The following is a 25,290-nucleotide window of genomic DNA, read 5'->3' on the forward strand; positions in this document are numbered from 1 at the left end:
ATCACAACATGATCGATCTGGTTGGTGGTTTTTCGATCCGGAGACAGCCAGGTAGCTTGATGAATCTTCTTATGCTGGAATCTAGTACTACAGATAATCATATTTCGGGCCCCGGCGAAGTCGATCAGCCTAAAGTATATACATATGTATGAAAAATTTAAGTTTTAATTGGAATTTAATATCTAGAATGATGTATGATGGTAGGAGAAGTAGTTGTGGAAAGGGGTGAGAAGGATGGAGAGGGAGAAGTGTATAGGGAAGAAACATTAGCATAGGAGAATGGTGAGGGAGTAGAAGGCATTTGAGATTTGTATAAATTGATAGTTTTAATTTTAAGTATTTCTTTAGACTGGACAAATTTTGGACAGGCGTTAAAGGAAGAAGGGTGTTCACCATCGCAGTTAGCACATTTGACTCTAGAGTATTCAGTGAGAGGGGTATGATTCGTAAATTTATAAACATCGGATACACCTTGATCTTTTAGACCATCAATTATTTCGTCATCAGCAAGCTGATAGATAAATGGAGCGTAAATTGAACCCTTTACCGAGTTCAGAGAGTTGTGAAGAGATATATCAACAGCACCAGCTCCGGGAAGATGTTTGGTTTGTAAAAATTTGTCAGCGATTTTTTGGTTMTTGACYAAAAGAAGTAGGCTGCCGTCACGAAGCGATGTGATTTTGTTAATGTCTTTGTTTATGGCCTTTATGTACTGCAAAGCAAGAAGTGGATGCAATAGTTTTTCTGGTGTCCTGTGATTTGATTACGAGGTACTTCGGATCATCCTTCTTAGAAATAGGTAATTCCGGGAAGAATTCCAGCGTTGAATTTTCTGGCTTTTTCCTCTTGCTTTAAGGACCTGGGGATAATAGTGCAAACCTATTATCCCCCAGCTTGTTGGCCCCAGGGGGCATTGCGAAAGAGTTTATGATCTTACCCGATTAAATTGTGGGTTTAACCTTATAATAAAAAGTATAAAAAAACATGTGGAAAATGTAACGAATTGAAGCACAAAATGTCAAAGCTAGGTTAAATTGCCCATACACTAAGTAAGCGAGTATGTATATGTGCGCACGATACGAAAGAAATCAACCGTACACAACCACGAACAACGAACGACTGAATCGATAATTTAAAACATATAAACTTACCTATTTACTTATTTTTTGCTTAAAAATTTCACTTTGAACAAAATATTAAAATTTCATTGAAGAGCAAGGGATTAGTATGGCCATAACGAAATTGTGTACATACCAGCCATTGTTATGTTGCTGCCCTCTCACAAACGTTCATGCAGTAGTTCACAACGCCATTTTCAGTTCACTGTCGTGCTGCTGCAGTCTGTCGCGAGCATTGTGTTCCGCATATGAATGGTTATACAGCGTTGCCAGAACAAGGTTCGCTTTTGCCATTCAATGCTTGGCAGTAATTTTACAATAATAAATTTTCTAATGTTACGAATTTTTATAGAACAAATAAATGTTTAATAAATTATTTTCCTCAATTTAAAAAATATAAAAACTGATTTCTTTCCTTATCTATATACAAATTTTTACAAAATATTTACAACTTTCCAACGAAAAAGCAAAACATATAACAATTCATGATTGTTAAATATAATAACACCCTGCAATTTACGTTTCTACTATGAAAATCAACCCTGCTTGATTAAAATAATAGAAAAACTGGCATTTATTAAAATGCTCTCGCTGTCAACTCTCTTACCTTGCAGCTGGTTAAAACACTTGAATTTCAGTACAATTCGAGCGCGTGTCAAAACAAGTTGAGTGAGATAATGGTTGGCAAACTTGTCTTGATTATTTTATAAAGAAGATACATTCTCGCGTAAACAAATATTTGTTGTTCAAGTTTTCTGGTCACACCACAACGAATTAACAAACATACACTGAATTTAAACGAGCTAAGTAAGTAAACAAAGTACTATACATATGTTGTTACGTTTAGTGTTGAAAATTTAAAGTCATTGCTAATTCCATGACAACATGGAATAAATGCAAATTCTATAAACAAATCAAACGGAAATGGACTAGACTCGGTTAAAATATAATGTAAACACACGAAATCCGCGATCCATGAATTAGGGGACGTGAGCAAAAAGCGAAATATTAAGAACAAAAACAAAAAGGCAAATTAAGTGTATTTCCATACGTGTAAACAAGCTCCAAAGCAATAACAACAAGACAAAATGCGTTTCGGCAGAATCACAACAGCAACAACTAATAAAAGCAAACATACCGGAGCAATAACCGCTGCAAAGTAGCCAATTTGTGTGGGTGGTAAAGTGTAAAAGAACCGCGTCTGCTGAATAAAGTGCTTAGTATTGTCGAATTGTAACTGTTGGAAAATATAAGTAAGCACTGCGAAAAACGTTTTATTTATACCTCAAACAGGTGCACATCAAGCAACGACAGCAATAGTAGCTGCAATAAGCATACTTAAGTGGAATCACAATTGCACAACGCGTCGCTCACCGGCTGCATTAACGGATGGATGCATCAACACATCAGAGGGCAACGAACTGTTGATTGGAATATATTGATTGCGCTAACTCCAAAGTTGCAAACAATACATGAAATGGCACTATTAAAATTAGCTAGGTGAGTAACTAGAAAGGCAGGTGGGGACCTATGGTATGAACAAAAAAAAAATTTAACGCAATAATGCCAAGTATATTTGTAAGTACATGTAAGTGTTCAATGGTGAGTGTAGGTGTTTGCCAATAAAAATACAGAAGTCTTTAAGTGCATTCAAAGTGCAGTTCCAAAGAGTTGATGACAAAAATAGTGAACTACTGAATCGAAAACCAAAAAATTCAAACCGAGCAGCATAAGTGCGTTTTTCTAATACTAGTCCCACACTACATACATACATACATACATACATATGTCGACGTGCTATTAGGAGTCTCCGCACTTATTCATGTTTTTTTTTTCAATTTCATTCATTGAATGTTACTTGTGTATGTGTGCACGTTCATGGAACGTGACTGCCGGCACATGTATTATAACAATTGCTAATGCATGGGTCAACACAAGTCAAAAACAAACAAAAAAGTCAGAATAATAGATATATTAGCCGCCACCGGCAACATCAGCTGAGCAAGGCGGTCGCTCTTTTCATTAACTTATACTTTCCTGCAGCCTTACAGCATTCTCTTTGTTTGAAAAGTTTTTTTGTTTCAAGTTAAACTTCTGCTACTACATTTCAGCAAACGCTGCTTTTAGAAAATTCGGTACTACAATTAACATTCGGTTAACTTAAACTTAAACAATTGACAATATATACAGTGGCTCAAATGAAAATGGGACACCACACTGTGGTATAGAAAGGGCCTGCAGTTTAAGTGAAAGCGATACATTTTTCTAATAAAAAGTACGTAACATATTTTGAACTTATATTAACTACTAATTTCTCGTAAACTTGGTAACCATCGCCCAACTTCATAGCAACTAAGCCAAAAAAAACATACACACATGCGATTTCAATGTCCAATGCAAAATGGGACACTTTTATTTTGGTTTATATTTGAATAAATTTTTTTTAAACTAATATTTAGTAGCATAACCTTTTGCGGTTAAAACGGCTTGGAGACGTCTTGGCATAGATTCCACTAATTTCTTGCAAAAATCTGTTTGGATTTTTAGCCACTCTTCAGATCATTGATTGAGCTAAATCGGTTTTTGTATACACGTCTAGCCAATTCTTCCCATACATGCTCAATGACATTTAAGTCTGGTGATTGTGGAGGTGGTTGCAATAATTTGGGACAGTTATGGATTAACCACATCTTCGCAACTTCGGAAGTATTGGGATCGTTGTCCTGGTAAAAGGCAAAATTGGTCTCGGTACCCAATTTAGTTACACTTTGCTTAACATTTGCCTTTAGTATATCAAGATAGGAAAACTTATTCATATTTCCCTCGACAAATGTTAAGTTTCCCACACCTGCACTGAACATACAGCCCCAAGCCATCACAGAACCACCACCGTGCTTTACTGTGGCACGTGTATTTTCACGTTCTAATTCTGTGTTCGGTTTTTTCCATACGTAGCTCCTGCCATCAGAACCATGTAAGTTAAATTTACTTTCATCAGTAAATAAAACCTACAATATAATAATATTTAGTCAAATTTATTACATTAGCCAACTTTAAATTGTCCTACCGTATTCTAAAAACTCTCTGCTTTCGATAAGTATTCTTTAGCAAATTTCAACCGCTTTTCTTTGTTTCTTACGCTGATAAATGGTTTTTTCCTCATAATTCGACCATAAAAATCATTGGAACGTAAAACATTACGGATTGTTTCTGCGCAAACTGTTTTTCCAAGCTGTTTTCCAGCAAAAAGTTTTAATTCTGGAGCACTAACAAAAGGATTCAATTTCACTTCCTTCAATATTGGCGCTCATCATGGGAATTAAGTTTCTTTCCTTGACCTTCCCTACTTTTGTTGGCCAAATGAAACTCCTTGATATATCGCGTCACAATATTCTGCACAGTGGATCGAGGGTTTCCAGTTTTTTTTTGGAAATTTCGCGAATTGATAGCCCTTCAGAATGAAGTTTCGCAATTTCTTGCCGCTCTTCAAAATTTCTTTGCCCTCCGCGCGGAGCCATTTCCAAAACACTTAAATATAACACACGATGAATATACAATGAGTATTTATTGAAATTAAAACACAGAACTTATTTCAGTTAAAAGAAATAACGGTGTCCCATTTTGCGTTTGACATTCAAATCGTATGTGTGTGTGTTTTTTTTTTTGGCTTAGTTCCCATGAAATTGGGAAAGGGTTACCAAATTTACAAGGAATTACTAGCTAATATAAATTCAAAATATGTTGCTTACTTTTTATTAAAAAAACTTTCCGTTTTTACTCAAACTGAAGGTCTTTTCTGTAGGATAGAGCGATGTCCCATTTTGCGTTTGAGCCACTGTATACACACATTAATGTATATATAGAAATATCACAATAAATAGCTGTATACACACATTAATGTATATATAGAAATATCACAATAAATAGAAAAAACTTATACGACATATGTAAGTGTTCGATCGATGAGGGTTAGAAAGTGCAGAAAGTAGTTCGACACAAAAAAACTATGACTAGGGTTATTTTTTATCTTTATTTATTAAATAACATAAGATACGAAATTAATTTTGTCATTGTCTTTAAATATGTAAAACAAAAATTTTTTGGATTATTTTTTCAAAACGCAATATGTGACAGCACTGGTATTTGTCATGTCATGTAAGAAAACCAACTATGAGTGAATTGCATATAAATTTGTGAAACTTTAAATACAAATATCTCGAAACCTATAAGTTTGAGGAGGATATATCCTCCTCTATCCATCCGTAGCACCAAATCGCGGCGCCAAAAAATCATAATCGTGGCAAAAAAACATATACATAGATAGATAAATAATTGAGGAATGCACTGCGACCTTAGGTCTATTGTGCCCTCTCCTAACTCACAGGGACTCACTTAGCTCCAGCATATTGATGAAGTCCAGTATTCTGCTGGGTGCTAGCGAGGCGATGTGATCCCTATCCGGAAACATGGCTCCAAGAGCCTTCGATCTGCGCCTACAGACTGCAATGMAGTCGATTAACAGGTGCTCCGGGGTTTCAGGGTCCCTGTCGCAAAACCGACAGTTGGCGCAAGATGATAGGCCCATGTTAGCTAAACGCCTTTTCAGCTTGCAGTAGCCGGTGTAAAATGCGACCAGGATCCTGAGTTTGTTTCTTGGGAGGTTTATTAACGATTTGAACCTCTTCTGGTTGTACCCCCCAACTAGCAGCTTGGCATGACGCATACCGTRCGCTCGCTGCCAATACCTTTCCCTGCACACTCTTTCTTCCTTGCGGAGCAGCTCCTTCACAGTATGGGGACCCACCCCAGTGAACGGTTCGGGATCAATCATATTGGTGGAGGCTGTGGAGCGGGCTAGCTCGTCAGCCAGTTCGTTGCCGGCTATACCCCTCTGACCAGGCACCCAGATTAGGTGCACCTGGTTCTTTTCAACTAAGTTGTTCAGCCGTTCTCTCCACTCCTGCACCAATAGCGATTTGATATCTACATATACATACATATACATTGTATGTTTAAATAACTGTGTCCTTAAGAACGTGTGTGTTTTAATATTTGACAGATGTCTCTTGAATATGTGTTCAGCACACTAATCAAATTTTTAGCCAACGCCTGTAATATAATTCAACACCACGAAAATTTGAAAACTTTATTAATTTTTTGAAAAGAAAAAAGCTTTCAATTGGCGTCTGTTTTTTTTTTTTTTTTTTTTTTTTTTTTTTTTTTTTTTTTTTTTTTTTTTTTTAATTGGTTTTTTTTTTTTTTTTTTTTTTTTTTTTTTAGTTTAAAAGTTCAGTTCAAACAAATTTATAGAATCTTCACTACATTTCCCGTATCGTCTGATTGAATATTGAAATACATATAAAGTGCTTTGTCGCCTGCATTGGGATCTAGAAAACCATCACTGTGCAAATTCTTCAAGCAAAAGATTATTATTTTTTATTACGTTATATCAGTAGCTTCTTTATGCATAAATGGCACTACATACATTAGATGACATCGTTGCACCATATTTAAGAAGAACTTGGAATAAAACTTCTTCGTCATTGTCTGTAAAACGGCCCGACTAATAGAGAGACGTTGAGTGATAAACCATTCTATTAAATTCACTTTGGTAAGTAACGAACTCTCTTCTTTCATTCCGTTAAATTAACTGACATCTCTCTTCTCCTATAACCGGTCGATGCAGTTGAATTACCCATTTCCATGTCCTTTTGGACATCCTTCACATCAATTCCTCATATTGATCAAACAATCATCGACTCTAAACAATGAACACTAATAATGCGCAATAAATTTATATTAAATATCACTAACTAAGCTACAAATATTTGTAAATAGTATATAGTGTGTACATAAATACATATGTATATATGTTAATTCATATATGCAAACATGTTCACATGTGTATCGCGTTTCGTTAATGAGCCATCGTATTTGCCGTTAAAGATGTCGCCATTGAAAAAAAAAAAAAACTAATTACTACATTTAAGGTCGTTTTCTGAATACCCGGTTAATACAATATTATCCTTTAACATTTCCAGCAAGCTTACCTAGAGATAGTTTGCTATTGTATGCGTTCACAAAACTGACTTATGTTTGTCCATGATCGAAGGATTTGGCGGCCACACTGGTTTTCGTAGGCGAGGGAACGAAAAGGAAATTTTGAATTATTTTCATGGTTGCAGTTGCACACAGTTTCAAAAGATTTTTCGGAATTCGAAAACTTAATATCTTATTTTTTCAATAAAGTTTTAGTTAAACGCTTCAGCATACATTACTCAATATTTCCTTCGCGAATGTGACAGACTGATACCATTCACATATTCCATTATTATAAACCGTTAGATTTTCTCAGTAAAAAGCGAAAATCATACCACATAAATATGTACATATGTATTCAATTTACCATTTCAGTATGGTTTCGATTATTACTCAGTGTTCATACGTTTCTGAAGCAATAAGTATGTAGTTTTTTTTTTTCAAAATAATAATTTTCCAAAGTTTGATTGTACTTCATTGGTAAATGCAATTAATTTTTTATCATGGCGCCGCGAGGCAAGGAACTATGGCAAGATTTAAAAGAAGTTATTATAAAACGACAAGGTGTTTCCAAAGTAAATAGAGTTTTTTGAGTCTAGCGCTCCCTAGTGGCGTCATCTATATTTCGACTGGATCGTTAGAATCTGTTATCTTTATCACTTGTCCAGTGAGAATTTCATGACATTTCAAAGATTGGAAGTGAAGTTATTGAGTTTTAATTGTCAGTATGTTTGTGTTATCGGTGCGAAAATGAGCTTCGAACAAGGAGCCAACAATATATGTATATACTTTTTTTAAATTGACAAAACTTTTGCGTTTCAATTGATGAAACAAGTTTATGGCGATGATTGCCTATCCCGTAGCGAGTGGTTTGAACGTTTTCAAAGTGGTCGTGACAACATAAATGTAGGCCAATCAAAATCCGTGATCACCGGAAATGGAATTGAACATCTCCAACACATTGATTTATCGCATTTTGACCGAACATTTGGGCTTACGAAAGATGTGCGCACGATTTATTTCGCACAAATTGACTGACGACCAAAAATTGCTCAGAACCCAACATTCTTGTGACCGATTATTTGCCAAAAATTTAAAATTTAACCATTAACCACTCCCCATATTCACCTGATATAGTACCGTGCGACTTCATTCTTATCGGAGAAATGCATTTGCCCATGAAATAAAAGCGATATGCAGACGTAAAAGCAATTCAAAATGGTTGTGCCGTCATACTGACGGCCATACCGGCCAACGAGCTAAAACACTTATTCGACATGCTTTTGTCCTGTCCTGTCCTGTCCTGTTTACTTTGGAATGCACCTTGTATATAAAGAAAACAAAAGTCAGAAGGAAATTGGAAAAATAATAAATAAAAGTAGAAAGGCTATTCAAAAAATATTCGTCAAGTTTCGTATGGTGCTAGTTACCATGGTCGTATTGTCCGTAAAAAGCTATTCATAAGTAATAACAACAACAATGTCAATGACAACAAGTCGTTCACAATTTTGTTGTACTTGGAATCATTGGTGCGGCAAATAATGCTAAAGAAGCCAAATAAAATAGATCTACTAAGTCACAAATAACTGGCATCCCTCTCAGGCCTCATTATCGGCAATTTTTATGCGATGTGTGTGTTTTCTTGAGATTAAAATGGTAAAAAAGACTTTTTCGACTACCCAATAAATACTGAACGTGTAGCAGGCGTCTTAAGCTTAAAATTTTATTAATGCGAAAGTGTTCCATATAAGCCCTTGATTCAAGAAGAAACGTTACATAGGTGCATTTCTTTTAGTAAATATGTGTTCAGTTTGTCTGGCAGCTATAGTGAGCCGATCTGTACAATTTCTTCGGAGATTACGTTGTTGCCTTAGAAAATAATCTGTACCAAATTTCGTGAATATATCTTGTCAAATTTTTTCCATGTCAAATGTGAAAGTTTTCCATACAAAAACTTCATTCCGATCGTTCAGTTTGTATGGCAGATATATGTTAAAGTGGTCCGATATCGTCAGTAGCGACAAATGAGCAGCTTCTTGAAGAGAAAGTGACGTTTGCAAAATTTCAAAACGATATCTTACAAACTGAAGAACTAGTTTGTATATATACAGACAGACGGATATGGCTAAATCGACTCAGATCAACATACTGATCATTTATATTTGTATATACTTTATAGGGTCTTCCACGCTTCCTTCTGGATGTTAAAAACTTCGTGGCAAACTTATATACCCTGTTCAGGGTATAATAAATGAAAATTGCTTACGATTAGTAAATATATTTGTAAGTATATTCTATATATGTATATAATATTGACGCTAAATGAAACCTGTTATGAGAATTTGTATGTAATATTATTCCATTGATATTAGACTCGTTTATGGGCAAGCGACAAGCTTTCGGAATTCTTTTTTACTTGGAAAATATTCCGTTATTGCAATATTTGTTCTAAACATTGATTTTTTTTTGTAAGTAATACGCAAATATCCATACAATATGCAGAAATTAAATAGCAGAAATTTAAAAAAAAACTTTTATGAAAACACAAAATAGCTAATGAAAAATATTTTTTTATTGCAAAGTCCACAAATGGATTTCGTTAAGCGAAAACATATAAAAGATCATAACTAAGCTCCAAATATAAACACAAAGTCCGTATCTGTCGCAGTTGAACATGGTATCTGTGGGCTGAAAATTGTTACATAGTGGATGTGGCAACCCTCTTAAAAGGTTTAATGATCATATCTTAAAAGCCACCAAAGCTATTTCAACCAAACTTGCTGAAAGGAAGTCCTTCTTCGTATACATGTATGTATGTACAGTGGAAATGGGTAAAATCCATTATAAACGCCCACTCAGGGCGACAATCTTATTAATAAACACGTTTGGGACTCTAAATTTTAAATCAAAATTGAACAATGGCTGTGGCTCGGGAACTAATTTACTGATTTTGTCAAAAGTTTATATACCACATTAATTGTATAGAATTGTATAGAAAACTTTCTTATTTGATCGGGTATCTTTACGGCATTTGGCAAATATTGTGGTTCAAAAGAGCGCTTCTATTTCCGAATATTTTATTCAGTCGGATCTCTATATCATTTAGCTACCCCCTGCCTGACCAGTCAAAATCAAGTTTTTATTTTAACCTGCGAAGAAGGATGTTGTAGTTTCAGTATTGCAGTTCAATTAGGGTTCTTTTCTTTTTTATTACAATATATGTACATAGGTAAATTTTTATTTGTTGATGTCTTTAATTATATTACTTTCTTTTTCCTGTTATTTTGATTGTTTTTATAAGCTTACAAGCTGTCAGTGCAGTCAGAAAATTAGCATAAACGCAGAAAATATGCCCTTGTGCAATGGACCTACCGAATAACCACAAATATGATGTGTGGCAAATATTGGCGCTACTAACGCCACCATTCACTTGGAAGTGGCCAGAAACGATTATTTTACATATGGCTCAAGCAGCTCACGACTTCCGGTTCTCGACCAAGTATCCTCTGGGTAGCTAAAGAACATATGTTTGAAGCCGAGCTAAAGTGAGAAGGCGAAATATCTCCTCCACAGGGTTGTGCACTGTTTTTGGAATCCGCGATCCGGAGACCCCTCTTGATTACGACCATTGCAAACTAATTAAGGATTACAATTTGAAGGCATGCACCTGGAATGCACGGAAAGGTGCCGCTGCCCAGCCGGTTGATGTCCAAGAAATGCGATGAGGCGAGTAGATCCTTTTATCATTTACTACAGTGGGCATAAAAAGGAGCGAAAATTAGGTGTGGGATTCGTGGTGGGAGAGAAACTCATCTGCCGAAGACTGTCATTCACCCCTTTGGATGAACGTCTAGCCCAAACCGCATCAAACATGCCTTTTATGGGTGCTTGAAACGCACCTATGAGAGCCCCCGCCACGATGTCAAAATCGTGCTTGGCGACTTTAACGCCAGGATGGTTAAGGAAGGTATCTTCCTCACCTCGGTAAATTCACCCTCCACGAGAAAACATCCCCAAATATGTTGAGGCTGATCGACTTCGCTAGTGCCGTATACATCAAGCTACCTGGCTGCCTCCGGATCGAAAAGCCACTAACCAGACCGATCATGGTGTGATAGACGGAAGACACGTCTCCAGTGTTTTAGACATGCATATGCTCCGGGGTCTTAACATCGAATCGGACCACGATCTCGTTGCAGCCAAGATCCGCCTCTGTGCAGCAAAAAACGCACGTCAACCAAAACAAGGAAAGTTCAACGTCGAGAAGCTGCAATCGAACGATTTTTTACGCGACTTGCACTCGTGCTCTCTTGTCAACAACTCGATATAAAGGAACTGCGGGACGGCATTTCAAGCTCTTTACGTAAAGCTGCAACCGAAACCATTGGTTTTCGGAAAACGGAAAAGAACAGATGACAGCGTCAGCCTCGAAATCCAACGTAGAATATCTCTTGCCAGCACCTTTGGACCAAGTAGGCAATTGAGAGGTAAAGCCATCTCTCGACGAACAAAATTCGATGAAACGATTAACTGTATGAGATATACGACGAAATTGACATAGTTCAGCAAATTAAAAACAGCGGCTCTGCTGACTAGGTAATGTCGTCCAAATGCATGAAAAGTATTCGACACATTACTTGCCTGGGACGTAGATTAAGACCTCTACTCCATCGGAAAGACCATGTGGGGAAAGACCTGGCTTCGCTTGGAATCTCCAATTGAGGCAACCTTGCGAAAAGAAGAAACGACTGGCGCGCTCTTGTTACCTCGGCTATAACCACGTAAGCAGTTTCTACGCCAGTAAAGAAGAAGAAGACTGACGCCGCCCACCCACTTGCTGCACGTCATTTCACTATTATTATCACTCTTACCACACTAACCAATGTTTACCTACAACCGTAACTTGAATTTATTGTTATTGTAACAATGTTGTCGCATGGAACTTAAAATAGATCAACTCACGAGACTTCCAAGCGGGAATAACTACTATAATAAGCGACGGAACAGTAAATTTTTAGTCAGCGATAACAATTTATATATCGGCAAACATACATATACATATGCGCGCCATTGCAACAAAGTCAATTTTTCTTAGTCGCCAACAATACGCACTAGTCGTCTCAGACAAGTACCGTCACATATACTCATAAGTATGTATACCCGCAGCATAAAAGTTGCAATTGCGGATGTGGGGTGGAGGACCGTACTGTATTACTGGTTCCGTCGGGAGCTTATTCATCGGTCCAGTTTCAATTGGCTGTTGCTCGCATTTTTTACACTCCAGTTTTTGTTTCTGGCATTGTTGTTGTTGTTTATGCAGTTACTTTTTGCCGGACTGTGATTACTTTGGCCTCAGTTGACCTGTTTTTAATCAGTGGCCAGCTACATTCGCGTTGGCCGCATGCGATTTCAATTGATCCGACCGCTGTAGGCTTCTTACAGCTTTTCACTTTCATTTGTCGTGCGATGAATGCAACAATTGCAATTACTCTAACATAATGTGTGTAACTGTGTTGCTGTGTTAGGAATACGAGGGCCGATTGATTGGGCATAATTTTTTCGCATTTCCTTACACCGAGTAAGTCGAAATGAACTCCACTTATGACAAAAATGTCTTCGGCTTTTGAGAGCGAAAAGAACTCATCCGGATCGCTTTGTATCTTCTGTTTTCGCGGTTAGGAATTGATATTGAGTTATATATAAAAAGAAGTGGCTAAGGTTTCAAGTGTCAGGATGAGTTGGTTCATGTCATTTGACATCAATATTTTGTTGCATTCTCACTCAATCCCTTAAAATAAAGCATCTAAAACCATTGGTACAAAGCAATGAGGCTAAGGTATGGACTTTAAATCTTTATTATGCCGATTTAATTTATCAAATTAGCAATCGGCATAAGATCTTTATTATGCCGATTTAATTTATCAAATTAGCAATTTTTCATTTAGATTTATTTAACGTAAAGCTCTAATAACAATGAAAATCGAGAAAAGGAAATTTGTGGAATAAGGCTCTACGTGCCTCATTTCGGCATAATTAATGAGGATGGGTATGCTCGAAAAATTGTAAAGGAAAATTTTACAAGAGACGAATTTTACATTGTACTATGTTTTCGATATCTGCCAAATTTTGGTTTGCATATTTTAGATCAGTTTTACTATTATAAATGGTCCAAATGACAGATGAAAATACAATTTTTTTGCTTTCTTATGTCTTCAAATGGTTATAGTAATTTATAGAAAACAAAAATTAAGAGTTACTGCAACGTTTTTTAACGTAAAAAAATTTTTCACTAAGAAAGGATCAAATACAAGTGCCCGTTTGTTGAGTATCTGATATAGTTTGTTCAGTTCGTTGGAGAGTAATGCTTGACGAATCGAAAACAGCTTCTGTTTACTTCGATATGTCCGAAACCAAACCGAACCAATGATCAAAGTCAGATAAGTTAATTGTGAATTTATAACAATCAAATTTGTTATCTTATTACCTTATATTATAGGGCATAGACTCAATTAGTTTCATAATTTTTTAGAAAACTAGTCTTATCTAACAACATATTTTCAGCAACTTTATAAATACATAAATCTCACAAAAATAGTATACAGGAGTTAGAGTACTTCGTAGATCAATTTCACATATTTTCGTCTTTCAACTATAGGATATTCAATATCATTTTTAAATTTCCTAAGATATTTTACATATTGACCGCTATCTACTATGTAAAGCCAACCAACTTTGTTTTACGCATTACCACTAATTACTAACAAAGGAAATGCTCTTTGATTTTTATTAGGGTTCCTCGGATAACACCTGATGTTCACATATTCGGAGGCATAATCAGTTTTGATCCGATTTGGACAATTTTTGGTCATAAGGTGGCACACCTCAAAGGCAGAATTCGTGCAAACTATCCGGATACATTGATTGGTGCTGGAAAGTGAATAAATCAGACTGAATTGATAGTTTTGTTATAAGTAAGGAAGGCGTGGTGTAGTCTAATTTCACCAATTTTGCTCTGTAACAGGATAATGTCAAGATAATAATAAAAAAAATTTTACAGGAAGTATGCTGAAAATATTTGTCCTGAGCCAGTTGATTTATATATTCTCTGCCCACTATTTATTCTTATTATGGGACTTGTATAGGTTTTCGATTGGCGAAGCTGTGATTCCTCCATCTGCAATACCAAATCCCCTTTGGAACCAGGAAATATGAAATTTCAACTCATCTTGTCAGTCTGATTATTTATATTACATACTAGTGGGTCCGGCCACGCGTTGTAGGGGTATACATTTTATACTATTATTCATATAATAAACTATTTAATACAGTTAAAATTTTATTTACGGATAAAGGCGAAAACTTTTTTTCGGTATAGAAATCCTAGGGATTGCACTTAAGGTTTAATTTTGAATCAATTTAAGGCTGTATTCTCAATGTCTGTTTACCAGCCTTTCTGTCCATTTTTAATAGAGGTGTCCGTTTAATAGAGCTTTTACTGTATTTTTTATTTATGAGTATTTTTTACTATCCAATCTTCTAAGTTGGTTCGAAGTGGACACAGTGTGCTAAACTTTACTAAAATCGGTTCAGCAGTTTAGGAGTCCATCGCGGACAAACAACGTAACACGTAATTTTTATATATAATATAATATATAAATATAGACCCCTTTATCTATCTCGTTTACTTTTAGGTGATACAAACAAACGTTAGGTAAACAAAACTTTGTACCTTGTAGCAACATGTTGCAAGAGTATTAAAAGAAATGAGAGCAAATCTTATAAAATCATCGATAGTTTTATGGATTGTGAGCACAAATATATCCAGAGTAATAAATAAATAAATTAGAGTAATAAAACTCCTGTAGACCAGTGTAATTTATATATAAAAGAACGTTTAAGAATAATATATTCCCAATTTCATCATATCCAAATTAAAATAAATTTTATGAAATTAGTATTTATTTTTCATATTTAATTAGCAAGTCCAAAGTTCAAGACATTGCGTGCTCGAAGGCTCTGTAGATAAAAACTTCTTGCTTTTTAACCAAAATGTGTTAATTGGTAAGTCATAATTTGCAATAATCTTTAACAAAAATGCCGGTACATACTTACGTTAGCAAGAAATGTTCTATGAAAGTTTGTCATCGTCCATACCTCTGCACCATATAGCAGGACGGGAATAATGAGTGACTTATAGTATTTGGTTTTTGTTCGACGAGAGAGTACTTTACTTGGCTCCTGTTAGCAAGCGTTGGATTTCGAGGCTGACATTGTTGTTGCTTTAAAAGTCATAGCAATAAAATTTCTATTCTAATTCTACCCAAAGTCAAGATCTATTATTCTTGGCATAATTATTACTGTTGTTCTTGTTATAGCGACAGAAGACATTATTCAACTATTTTGGAGAAATGTTCTTGACCGATGGAATTTCTGGATATTTACCGTTACCGCTTGTCGTAAAACCATTTCAGTTGATGTTGTTTTTATAGCGGTTATATAATACCCATTTGTTGCTTGTCATGCCTTTCTCCTCTCCTCTTTATGAAACAAAAATCCAAACAAAAGATAAGTTAATAAAAATCTATTTACAACCAATTAGACGAAATAATTCGATAATCTTAGTAATCTTCTCTATTAGTAGTCTCTTTATGTTGTTTATTTTTTTGAGTGATAATTTAGCAAAGGGAATAACTATATACATATATATTTCTTCCGGATATCAAAACAGTTGGATTTTGTGTGTAGATCTATTACAAAATGATGACTTAAACCAAGTGAAACACCATAATTAATGAAGTCCGGGACCATTAATAATAATACATCCGAGAATCCAGGCTGGTCGATTGACTTGTCAATATGTGTATGTACTCGTAAATCGGCCGTCATACCTTGGGACATTATATTTTTTTCAATCTTATTTTTTAATTTCCCAATGGATGATTCCTAAGAAGAAATAAAAATATGGTTACGTTGGGCAAATATTAGATGGTTAGAATTATGCGGACACAGAAGAAAGAGATATGATGGCTTTGAGATCTTTGAAGACATTGAGCGGAGCTACAATCTGCTATGACCCATGAGATAATCCGACTTAGCAAAAATATACAACAAATAGTATTAACACACGGCGTCGTTAATCCGGATTAACATTAAGAGAAGATAAAGTAAAGCTTTTGATAAAGTATTCCATTCGATTCTTTTGAATAAACTTGAGCTACCTCGCTTTTTATCTTAGTAATAGAATTCAACAAGTCATATTTAACAATACTTTTCCCGACATAATCAATGTTCCTTCAGGCGTTCCTCAAGGTAGCCATCTTGGTCCAATTCTACTCTTGTTATTTATTAATAACATATCTGTTGTTAAGTTTTCAAAAGTTCTATTATATGCTGACGATGTAAAACTTTTTAAAACGTATATTTTAAACAGCGAAACAGATTTAAACAACCTAGTTTCTGGTGTGATAGAAATGACATGCCATTGAACTTAAAAAAATGCAAAACGATGTGTTTTTCACATATGTAGATCTGTAGATCCTACTTCATACGCAATACAAAACTTTAGGTTGGAGCAAATATGTAGTTTTGTTGATCTGGGAGTAACTATGGACCCCAAACTCAATTTTAATCTGCACGCATCTTCCACGGTTTTTAAAGCTAAAGGCGCTCTTAGTTTTGTTAAACGCTGGTCTAAAGAATCTAGAGATCCGCTTACCACAAAAATTCTTTTTACATCTCAACAAGCAACGCTAACAGCTGTTTTTCAAATTTTCAATAATAAAACAAGAAGTTTTATGTAATGATATTTTGTTGTAATGCAGTTTTAAAAATAACGTGTTGATATTTGTTTGTAATAAAAAAGTTTTTTTTTTTAATTGTTCGATTAACAACAATGTTTATCTTCTATCTATTTTCATTGAAAATATTATAAAAATGTCAATCATATGTTTACGAGAGTTTCAAACTCGCATAGCTGCTGTCTGTCATCTACGAATTCGGATCTGATTAAATGTGCTGCTAATCCGGATTAACGCTGCCGTCTGTCAAGGCTATAAGACATATTACGGTTTCATTGAGATTGTTTTAGAAAGAAAATATGGGTTCACTTAGAAAAAGAAAATTAATATTCCGAAAAAGTAATAAAGCTCGAGAAATACATACATACATATATAAAAATTGACTTTAGATTAATATATGTATGCAATTTACATTGGATTGAATACGTTATTCGTGGCATATTGACCATAACTCCAGCGGCTGTCACACAACAGGCACCAACTACAGAGTAACTACACATATTACACATAAATTTGAGTCACTACCATTCTCCCCACCTCTGCATCGCATGGCGAGTGGAATATTGAAATCTTGTATTTAATTGTCATCTTTATTCAGAATCTATGAATAACTGTGTATGACGCCGTAAGCGAGCCGCTGTAATCTGAAATTCTGGTCAAGTACAACTGGTTCATTCTGAACAGCGGCGATGGCAGCAACTGCGGTACAACTTGTGTCGTAGCCATTGTAGAAACTTACAAGTAACAAAAGAATCATATGGTCGTCAACAGCTTACCTGATCGAAATAGTTGATTTTTCGTCACAGAGATTCAGATAAAAGGACTTAAAAATAATAAAGAGGTTGCAATATAGGCGCGTTACCGATATTTTTTGGATATTAGGTTCTCCCGGAGGCCTACTTTCACCCATATAATATATACAATACTAAGAAAAACTATTTGTAATAATTTAAACAAAAACAGACATATTCTTCAAATATTTTTAATAAAATAAAAAATATTTACAAATATTTTGATATAAGAAATAAAATTTTAATCAAAACTAGGTAAATTTAATCTTTATTAATTTTAATAATCGAAATTCATTTGAAAATTTAAATTGGATAGCATAACACGGCAATTACACAAACAATCATAAATTTATGTAAAATTTCTTTATTTTTAACCTTTTCGTGTTTGAGTTGATTAAAATAATATGAAAAAAACGACAATCGATTAATATCTATGATGATCTCTATTCAGAATATTCAAAATGGCAGACAAGAGTTCTTTTTGGTTTTGTGACCCGCTAACTACCAGGTCTCAAATTTGAGGCAATATTTTGAGACTAATGCTGGTGACTGGTTTAGTGAATAGTATCTAGTCACATATTGAGATTTTAACTGAAAATGTTTCAAATAGAGACTAGAGATTGGTTACATTTAGAGACTTGATACTGTATCACAGTACAGAATCGCACGCTTAAGGTAATTTCTGTTATTCTATAAGCTTTCGCCCGCTTATGTATGCTAATGCTGCTGCTAGCCCTGCGCTTGGCGTTTATTTTTTTTTCAAGCTCCACGCTCGCACATAAAATAAACCGTCGAAAAGCGGTTTATGTCGGTTATGACCTGACAGCAAACCCAAACGTTACTTGTTTGTTGGTGCTGATACTTATTTTTTTGTTACGTGCAAGCTTGTTTTTGTTGTTTGCTTTACGCTATTTATTTTCATAGTCGCCAACCGTGTCTGCCGTACCATCATCACCTACCCCACCATGCAAAATTGCAATTATACATCAAAGAAAACAATAACAACAAACTGCTGCTGGGATAAAGGAGGTGGGCAAGCAATATCACGTTTTTACGCATATATGTATTTATGTACATATCTAACTATATACATACATTACGATGTGTCAAAAAAGTTTTTGTTTTTCGTTTAGTATGGTCAAGGTTATAGTTTTTTGGTCTTTCTTATTGTAAGATGGAAAAATTCATATTTTGCTTTCAACTACTTGAAAAATATCTCGCTTATCACTTTGTTATTTTCTTTGTTAATTTTAATTTTTTTTTTTTAATGATAATCGAAAAATTATATAGATAGTTTTGTAGAACACTAAATTTCCAACCAAACAATAAGTTTTGCAATTTAAAATGATTTCGTTTTGCTGTGAGTTATGCAATTGAAAAGAAATTCAACCGTGTATAACTTCGTTAGAGGTGTCTAAAAGCTAACTTTCAGAATACCAAGCAAAAAAATAAATTTGTTTACCCATTCCAATATATCTACTATCAATGTTCCCATATGTAAATATGCATCTGGGTGTATGCCCTTATAAGAATGCTCTTCTAAACAGCGTTGTAGGAAATTAATTTTTCTTCTTTAAATAGAGAATTATGAATAGAATGCAGCGGGATTGGTGGCAATTAGCCGCTGCCATGGTGGCAGATAAGTGCAATTGCAACAAAAGCTTTTATCATAAAATAATTCTAGGAAGCAAAAAATGAGCTCAGGCAGTGCGCTTTCAAAGACGATAAAGATTACAAAACAATCTTTAAATAATAATTATTTCTCAGGGATTTTATTACTTAATACCTCTGTTATTTGTTATACATATAAGCGTTTTATTCAAGGTTTATTATTTAAATTAATTAAAACAATTGGACACATGCACCTTAGGGCCAGTTGAAATTATGGACAAGGAGCACCTGGACTGAGGGGATTTTTGAAAGAGCTCAATTTTTGTTATCTGTTGGCAGGTGACCGACGTTAGGAAAATCTTTCTATAATGATTAATATATGTGACCTGGTCTACGGAAAGGGGGCTTAGGTGTGAAAAAATCAATTTTCACTTTTTAGTTGATTCGGATAAAAGATGAGATGCTTTTTCACGTGATAGAAAACTAGTTTCCGCACGTTAGCTCCCTTTTCGTAGACCAGGTCACATATACATACATATATCTTCACGGCAAATGCATTCTTCATGTTTAAAAAACAAAAATTGTTTAAGGATAAAATCCTAATACTAGAATTCTGTTAAATGAAACATTTCCTCTATTCTCTATTAGGGTGATTATTAATGGCAAACGATTGTGTTATTTAATTTAATTAGCTATTGATTTCAATAAAATTCAAATTATTTACACGTGTAGTAATAGAAGAGATAAAGTTTTAGTTTTGAGAAAATGCAAATCGAGTAAAATTAAAATGCTTGCAAACATACATACATATATACTTACGTAATACATAATATGTATGTATGTATATGGACATACTTGCCCTCACGTACATAAGTGTACACTTATTCATATTTGCTTTCGTACCATTTGAATAATTTTTAATGAATATTTATTGCAAATATATATGCGTATGTACGCATTCCTTAAAAATAAACCAAACAAATAATATTTTTTTAGATTTTTTTATATTAATTTTTAAGACTCATTTACAATTATCATAAAAACATATTTAAATTTTACATTTACGCTCTGAACACATAGAGAGCTGCAGACATCAAGTTTAATCTGCAAATATTAAAATACACACGTTCTTAAAGTGCCCATACACGACACATAAGTGCGTTGGATCGGTATGTGTGTGCGCGATCCATGTTCGCGAAAATGATTGATTTTTTACGATCGGTGTGCGCACATGTGTGTCGCGTATGGCGTTGTGTGCGCACAAAATCTCATTTCTCTCGTGTCGCCGAACAGTGAAAATCGCGGACGAATATTGCTTAACACTTGCCTGCTTTAGAGGCTTCAAAAAATCGATTTGAGGATTTTTTTGGGAGGGAAAGAAATAATTGATTCAAGTAAAATTTCTATTCTTTATAGTTATATATTTGTACATCTTTCACAAATTTTTTGGATGCAAAATCGTTGATATTCTGCCTTTGCGAAGCAATTGCCCGATGCATCTCGCATGTGCATTTTTCGGACGGCGGGCAGGGTGCAGGTCGCAATTTCTATCTGAAACAAAAAATTCAAAAAGATTCATATTTTTTAATAATTTATCTTTTAGTTAAACTAATAAAATTCATAAAAAGCGCACAATTAAAAAAAAAAAGAAAATTAAAAAATTTAAAATATTGATTTTTGTTCAAAAGAAATTTTACTTAATGCCGTTTAAAAATATGTTCAAACTTTACTTTTCTTAGTTTATTTATTAGAGTTTAAATAGAAGATACTTTAATGTCAAAAATAATAAACTTTGCCCCATATTCCATACGATGTTTAGTCGCCAATTAAAAAAAATCGTAAAAATGAAAAGCCGAGAAATTGCGCGGCAAAGTTTTCGCTTTTTGCCCAAGCGCTCATATATCTGCTAGACGCTCGGTCACTATTTCCCTTCTAGTTTCTAGCAAAAAGAAATCGATTGTTTGAAGCTTTTAAAGTAGGCTCCCCATTAATAAAGATTTCGTATCAGAATTTATTAATCATATAAAAAATTAATTAGAAATTTGGCAAACGAAAAGTGATAAATATACTTATTAACGAAATAGAAAGAAATAGATAAAAGTGCTACATTAGAAATAAATTTCAAGAAATGTTCTGCTTGCCTGTGGCACATGTCTACTGTGTGAAGAACGAACTCAAAATGGATTTGTATTTCGTGTATGGGGGAAACGAATTCACACAGATCCAACTCACAAGTGTGTCGTGTATGGGCCCTATTATGGAGTTATTTAGTTCAGCTGCACTCAATAACTGTGTCCATAAGAACGTGTGGATTTAAATAAAGTCTGTCGCTCTCTATGTGTTCAGAGCGTCACAGCGTTTGAGAATTATCCCTTAAATATTTATTTCTCTTGTTAAAAGAGAAATTAAATGAGTGGGCTTAGTTGCTACTACACTTTCTCTCTAATTTTCAGTAAACAAATACAACCCTGAGTCGCAGCTGATTCGCCTGACACACTCACATATATTTATTTCTTTTTCCTTTGGCAACTTCGCTTTAATATTTAATATTAATAAAAATAAGTATGAGTGCTTCTCAATCTACACTTATAGTAAAGAATATACCAAAATTCATAAGCGATATAACATCGATATTACCATCGGCAGCGAAGGAAGTGAAACCATTTGGCCGCCGACGCGTGCTGCTCACCTACGAGAATGAACAGGCGGCTCAAACCGTTTTCGAGCAGCTGCAGCAGTTGGAAGTTAAGCCTGGTAAACTGCTGAATGTAACATTCTTTCGCAAAAATGTGAAACCGGTTGCAAATACTAATATTGGAAAAACGACGACCTCTAGCAAAGCGACGCAGACGAAACTACATCCAAGCAATGAGACGGCATTACCACAAATCAGCAAGTACGTGTCGCAGCTATTTGCTTGTGATGCAAAATTAAATTTTGTACAGCCGCCACCACCTTATCTTAAATATGCTTATCCACGTATTACACCAGATATACTAGATGCCATAAGTATTGCTTTAATGAGTAACACATATTTTTACACACAAGTGCTGCATCTGATGAACCGCATGAATTTGGAACCACCTTTTGGCGCTAAATCGGCAGGTATGTGTTTAAATAAACTTTGGCCACGTGATGTAAGCACGCAAACTATGGAGGAAGCAGTGGCAGTTAGTGAAATTTCTGAAGTAATACATAAAGCAACTAAAGTAATTGATGAAAAATCGGAAACCGAATTGGAATCTTCCGAAGACGATGATGCCAAATCAAGCAATCAACATCAATCTACATCAATACAAATGCAATTAAAACGCAAAGCACCTGAAGAGCTTGAAGCTCAATTTAAAAAAAAAGCGCGCCAGCTATTGCAAACAACACTGCGAAAACAGAAGCATGTGGAGAGCATTGACAGCGCCAGTAAAAATGTGCCGCAAAACGTATTTGAACAGTCAGAATCGGTTGGTAAAAAAAGCAAAATCGCAGTAAAAATACAACACCAACAAAGTACGCGATCTTTAAAGTCCTTTGTGCTGCCCTCAGATCTCAGTGCAACACGACTTTCACCAGAACAACTGCAGGCGCTCCCCATTTATAAGAATTACCAAATAGGTGCTCCTAGTAATAAATTGTATATAAAAAATCTTGATAAAGATGTCAGCGAAGAGGATCTAAAACAGCTCTACGCGCGGTTTGTAGCACCTGATAACATGGAAATCAAAGTGATGCAACAGGGACGCATGAAAGGACAAGCATTTGTGACATTCCATGGATTGAGTGAAGTAGATGCAGCTGTAATGATGGCAAAAGCGTTAGCGGAAACCAATGGTTTTGTGTTGCGGCAAAAGCCGATGGTTGTGTGCTATGGCAAAAAGTAGAGAAATGTAGGCAACGAAAACATTTTTATTACTATTTAAAAAAAAAAAAATTAAGCTAATTTGTGAATTATACTATATGCATGCTTTTATAGTTAAATAACTGCCTACTTATTTTGTAATTAGATTGAAATTTATTTCCGTCTTGCAGGCAACTAGGCCTTGTTGAAACTATATATGAAGAGAACGGCGCTGACAAGAACAATGCATCCAGTTACTTAACTAAGCGAAATAAGCCGCAATTATCAACACAACATTACAAATATCTAATTTGCATCGATTTTGAAGCAACCTGCTGGGCGGATCAAGCTCCACCACAATGGCGTGAGTCCGAAGTAATAGGTAGCAAACCAAATATAACATTTTTTTATTGCTTGCTTTGACAATATACATTTCTTTATAGAATTCCCCGCTATTTTGGTGAATGCGCAAACAGGTAAAATTGAAGCCGAATTCCATAAATATGTCATGCCAATTGAATCGCCGAAACTGAGCGCATACTGCACCGAACTTACTGGCATCAAACAGCATATGGTCGATGATGGAATGCCATTGCAAACAGCTATCATGATGTTTCAAGAATGGTTACGCAAAGAGTTACGCGCACGAAATTTACAACTGCCGAAAATGTCCAAGGATAAAATGACTGGCAATTGCGCGTTTGTCACCTGGACCGATTGGGATTTTGGTATTTGCTTGGCGAAAGAGTGTCAGCGGAAAAGGCTGAAGAAACCTTCCTATTTCAATCAGTGGATCGATTTACGTGCCGTTTTCCGGGCGTGGTACAAATATAAGCCGTTAAACTTTGCCGATGCCATAACGCATGTCGGGCTCACATTTGAGGGGCGTCCACACTCGGGTCAAGATGACGCACGCAATTTGGCGGCGTTGGCGCATAAGATGACATGTGATGGCGCGCCACTGGCGATAACTAAGGACCTCGCGCCATTTCAACTCAACTCGAATTGCATGCTTTAAGCTTTAAGTGGCAAACTGGTGGTGTAGAAAGTATGAAGTTGTATTTTATTTTGTATGCCTCTTTTTTATATTATCCACTTAAAATACTTGCAATTTTCAGAAGACCTTATGAATTATTATTTAAATGTTTCGTTTTTTTTTTGTTTGTATAAGAATTGTTTTTCGCGATTATTTAAAATTCTGTGTGATTTTGAATATATGTTTTATGGAAAAATGTAATAATAATGCGTTTAGTAATTAGTCGATATACATATCTGCTTCATTTTAAATGTATTCACAATTTTAATATATTATTTTTTTATTGATTCAAAAATAATACATATGCATTTATATTTGAACTCTGCTACTTATATAATATGAGAAACTGGCGCTGAAGTGCTTATAAAATGAAAATTATTTTTAATGTTTATATAATAGAAAGCGAAAAATATAAATTTTATTATTATTGTATTTTTTCTTTAAGTATGTATTATTATTTATGTTTCTTTTTACTTGTATGTGTGTTTTTTTTAACTTTTTTTTAGTCCTTCGATAAGAAGTAGGTACTTTAATGTTTACCGCATACTTTTTTTTTTATGTATTTAAAAGTTATGAAAGCTCAACTACATGCACTAACTTAATGTGAACATTAATTATAGTATAAAAATTGACTAAGATACTGAAACAAGGGTTTTAGAAAAACTGCACTTTTTATACATATGTATACTTTTTATATGAGCGAAATAATATATTATAACGGTACAATAAATGTACTGCAAACATGAATTGTATAGAAAAAAAGGTTTTTTTATTAAGCTACTCAAGTCGTTAAATGGCAGAAATTATCAAAAGGAGAAAGTAACAACTGTCTTAGTTACAATAGCATAATTCGTGACCGTTTTCGGATCCATAATTGATATATTGTTGTGTTGTTTTGTTATGATGGTAACTTAAATATATTTATTATTTTTTTATACCACTGACCTACATCAACAGGTCATCAAATATTCACTTACTTTGAAACGAAAAAAAAAAAGTTAAGATCGGCATACTGTGGCAACACTGGGCTAAACAACAAGTGCTAAACTTTGTGCTGATCATTTAT

General features: G+C 34.7%; 1 protein-coding gene across 3 annotated transcripts; it reads left to right on the forward strand.

Moving 5' to 3' along the window:
• Positions 1-1,735: 1,735 nt before the first annotated feature.
• Positions 1,736-24,588, forward strand: LOC108968631 (ERI1 exoribonuclease 2-like). 3 transcript variants are annotated; one of them, XM_018932760.1, is made up of 4 exons: positions 1,736-1,925; positions 2,412-2,618; positions 21,810-23,237; positions 23,380-23,471. In XM_018932760.1, the coding sequence occupies exon 3, from the start codon at positions 21,921-21,923 to the stop codon at positions 23,229-23,231; it is 1,311 nt and encodes a 436-aa protein (XP_018788305.1). In that variant the 5' UTR covers positions 1,736-1,925; positions 2,412-2,618; positions 21,810-21,920; the 3' UTR covers positions 23,232-23,237; positions 23,380-23,471. The 3 variants fall into 3 exon arrangements, with proteins under 3 accessions (XP_018788305.1, XP_018788306.1, XP_018788307.1); XM_018932761.1 differs by adding an exon at positions 23,632-24,588 and having other exon boundaries at positions 1,748-2,618; positions 21,810-22,252; positions 23,380-23,570; XM_018932762.1 differs by lacking the exon at positions 21,810-23,237 and adding an exon at positions 23,632-24,581 and having other exon boundaries at positions 1,748-2,618; positions 23,380-23,570.
• Positions 24,589-25,290: the final 702 nt, after the last annotated feature.

Source organism: Bactrocera latifrons, unplaced genomic scaffold, assembly GCF_001853355.1.
Source record: "Bactrocera latifrons isolate USDA-ARS-PBARC rearing strain unplaced genomic scaffold, ASM185335v1 scaffold_222, whole genome shotgun sequence".
NCBI classification, from domain to species: domain Eukaryota; kingdom Metazoa; phylum Arthropoda; class Insecta; order Diptera; family Tephritidae; genus Bactrocera; species Bactrocera latifrons.

Coding starts and splice junctions, on each gene's coding strand:
- LOC108968631 (XM_018932760.1), top strand. CDS start 21,921: ATGAGTGCTTCTCAATCTACACTTATAGTAAAGAATATACCAAAATTC.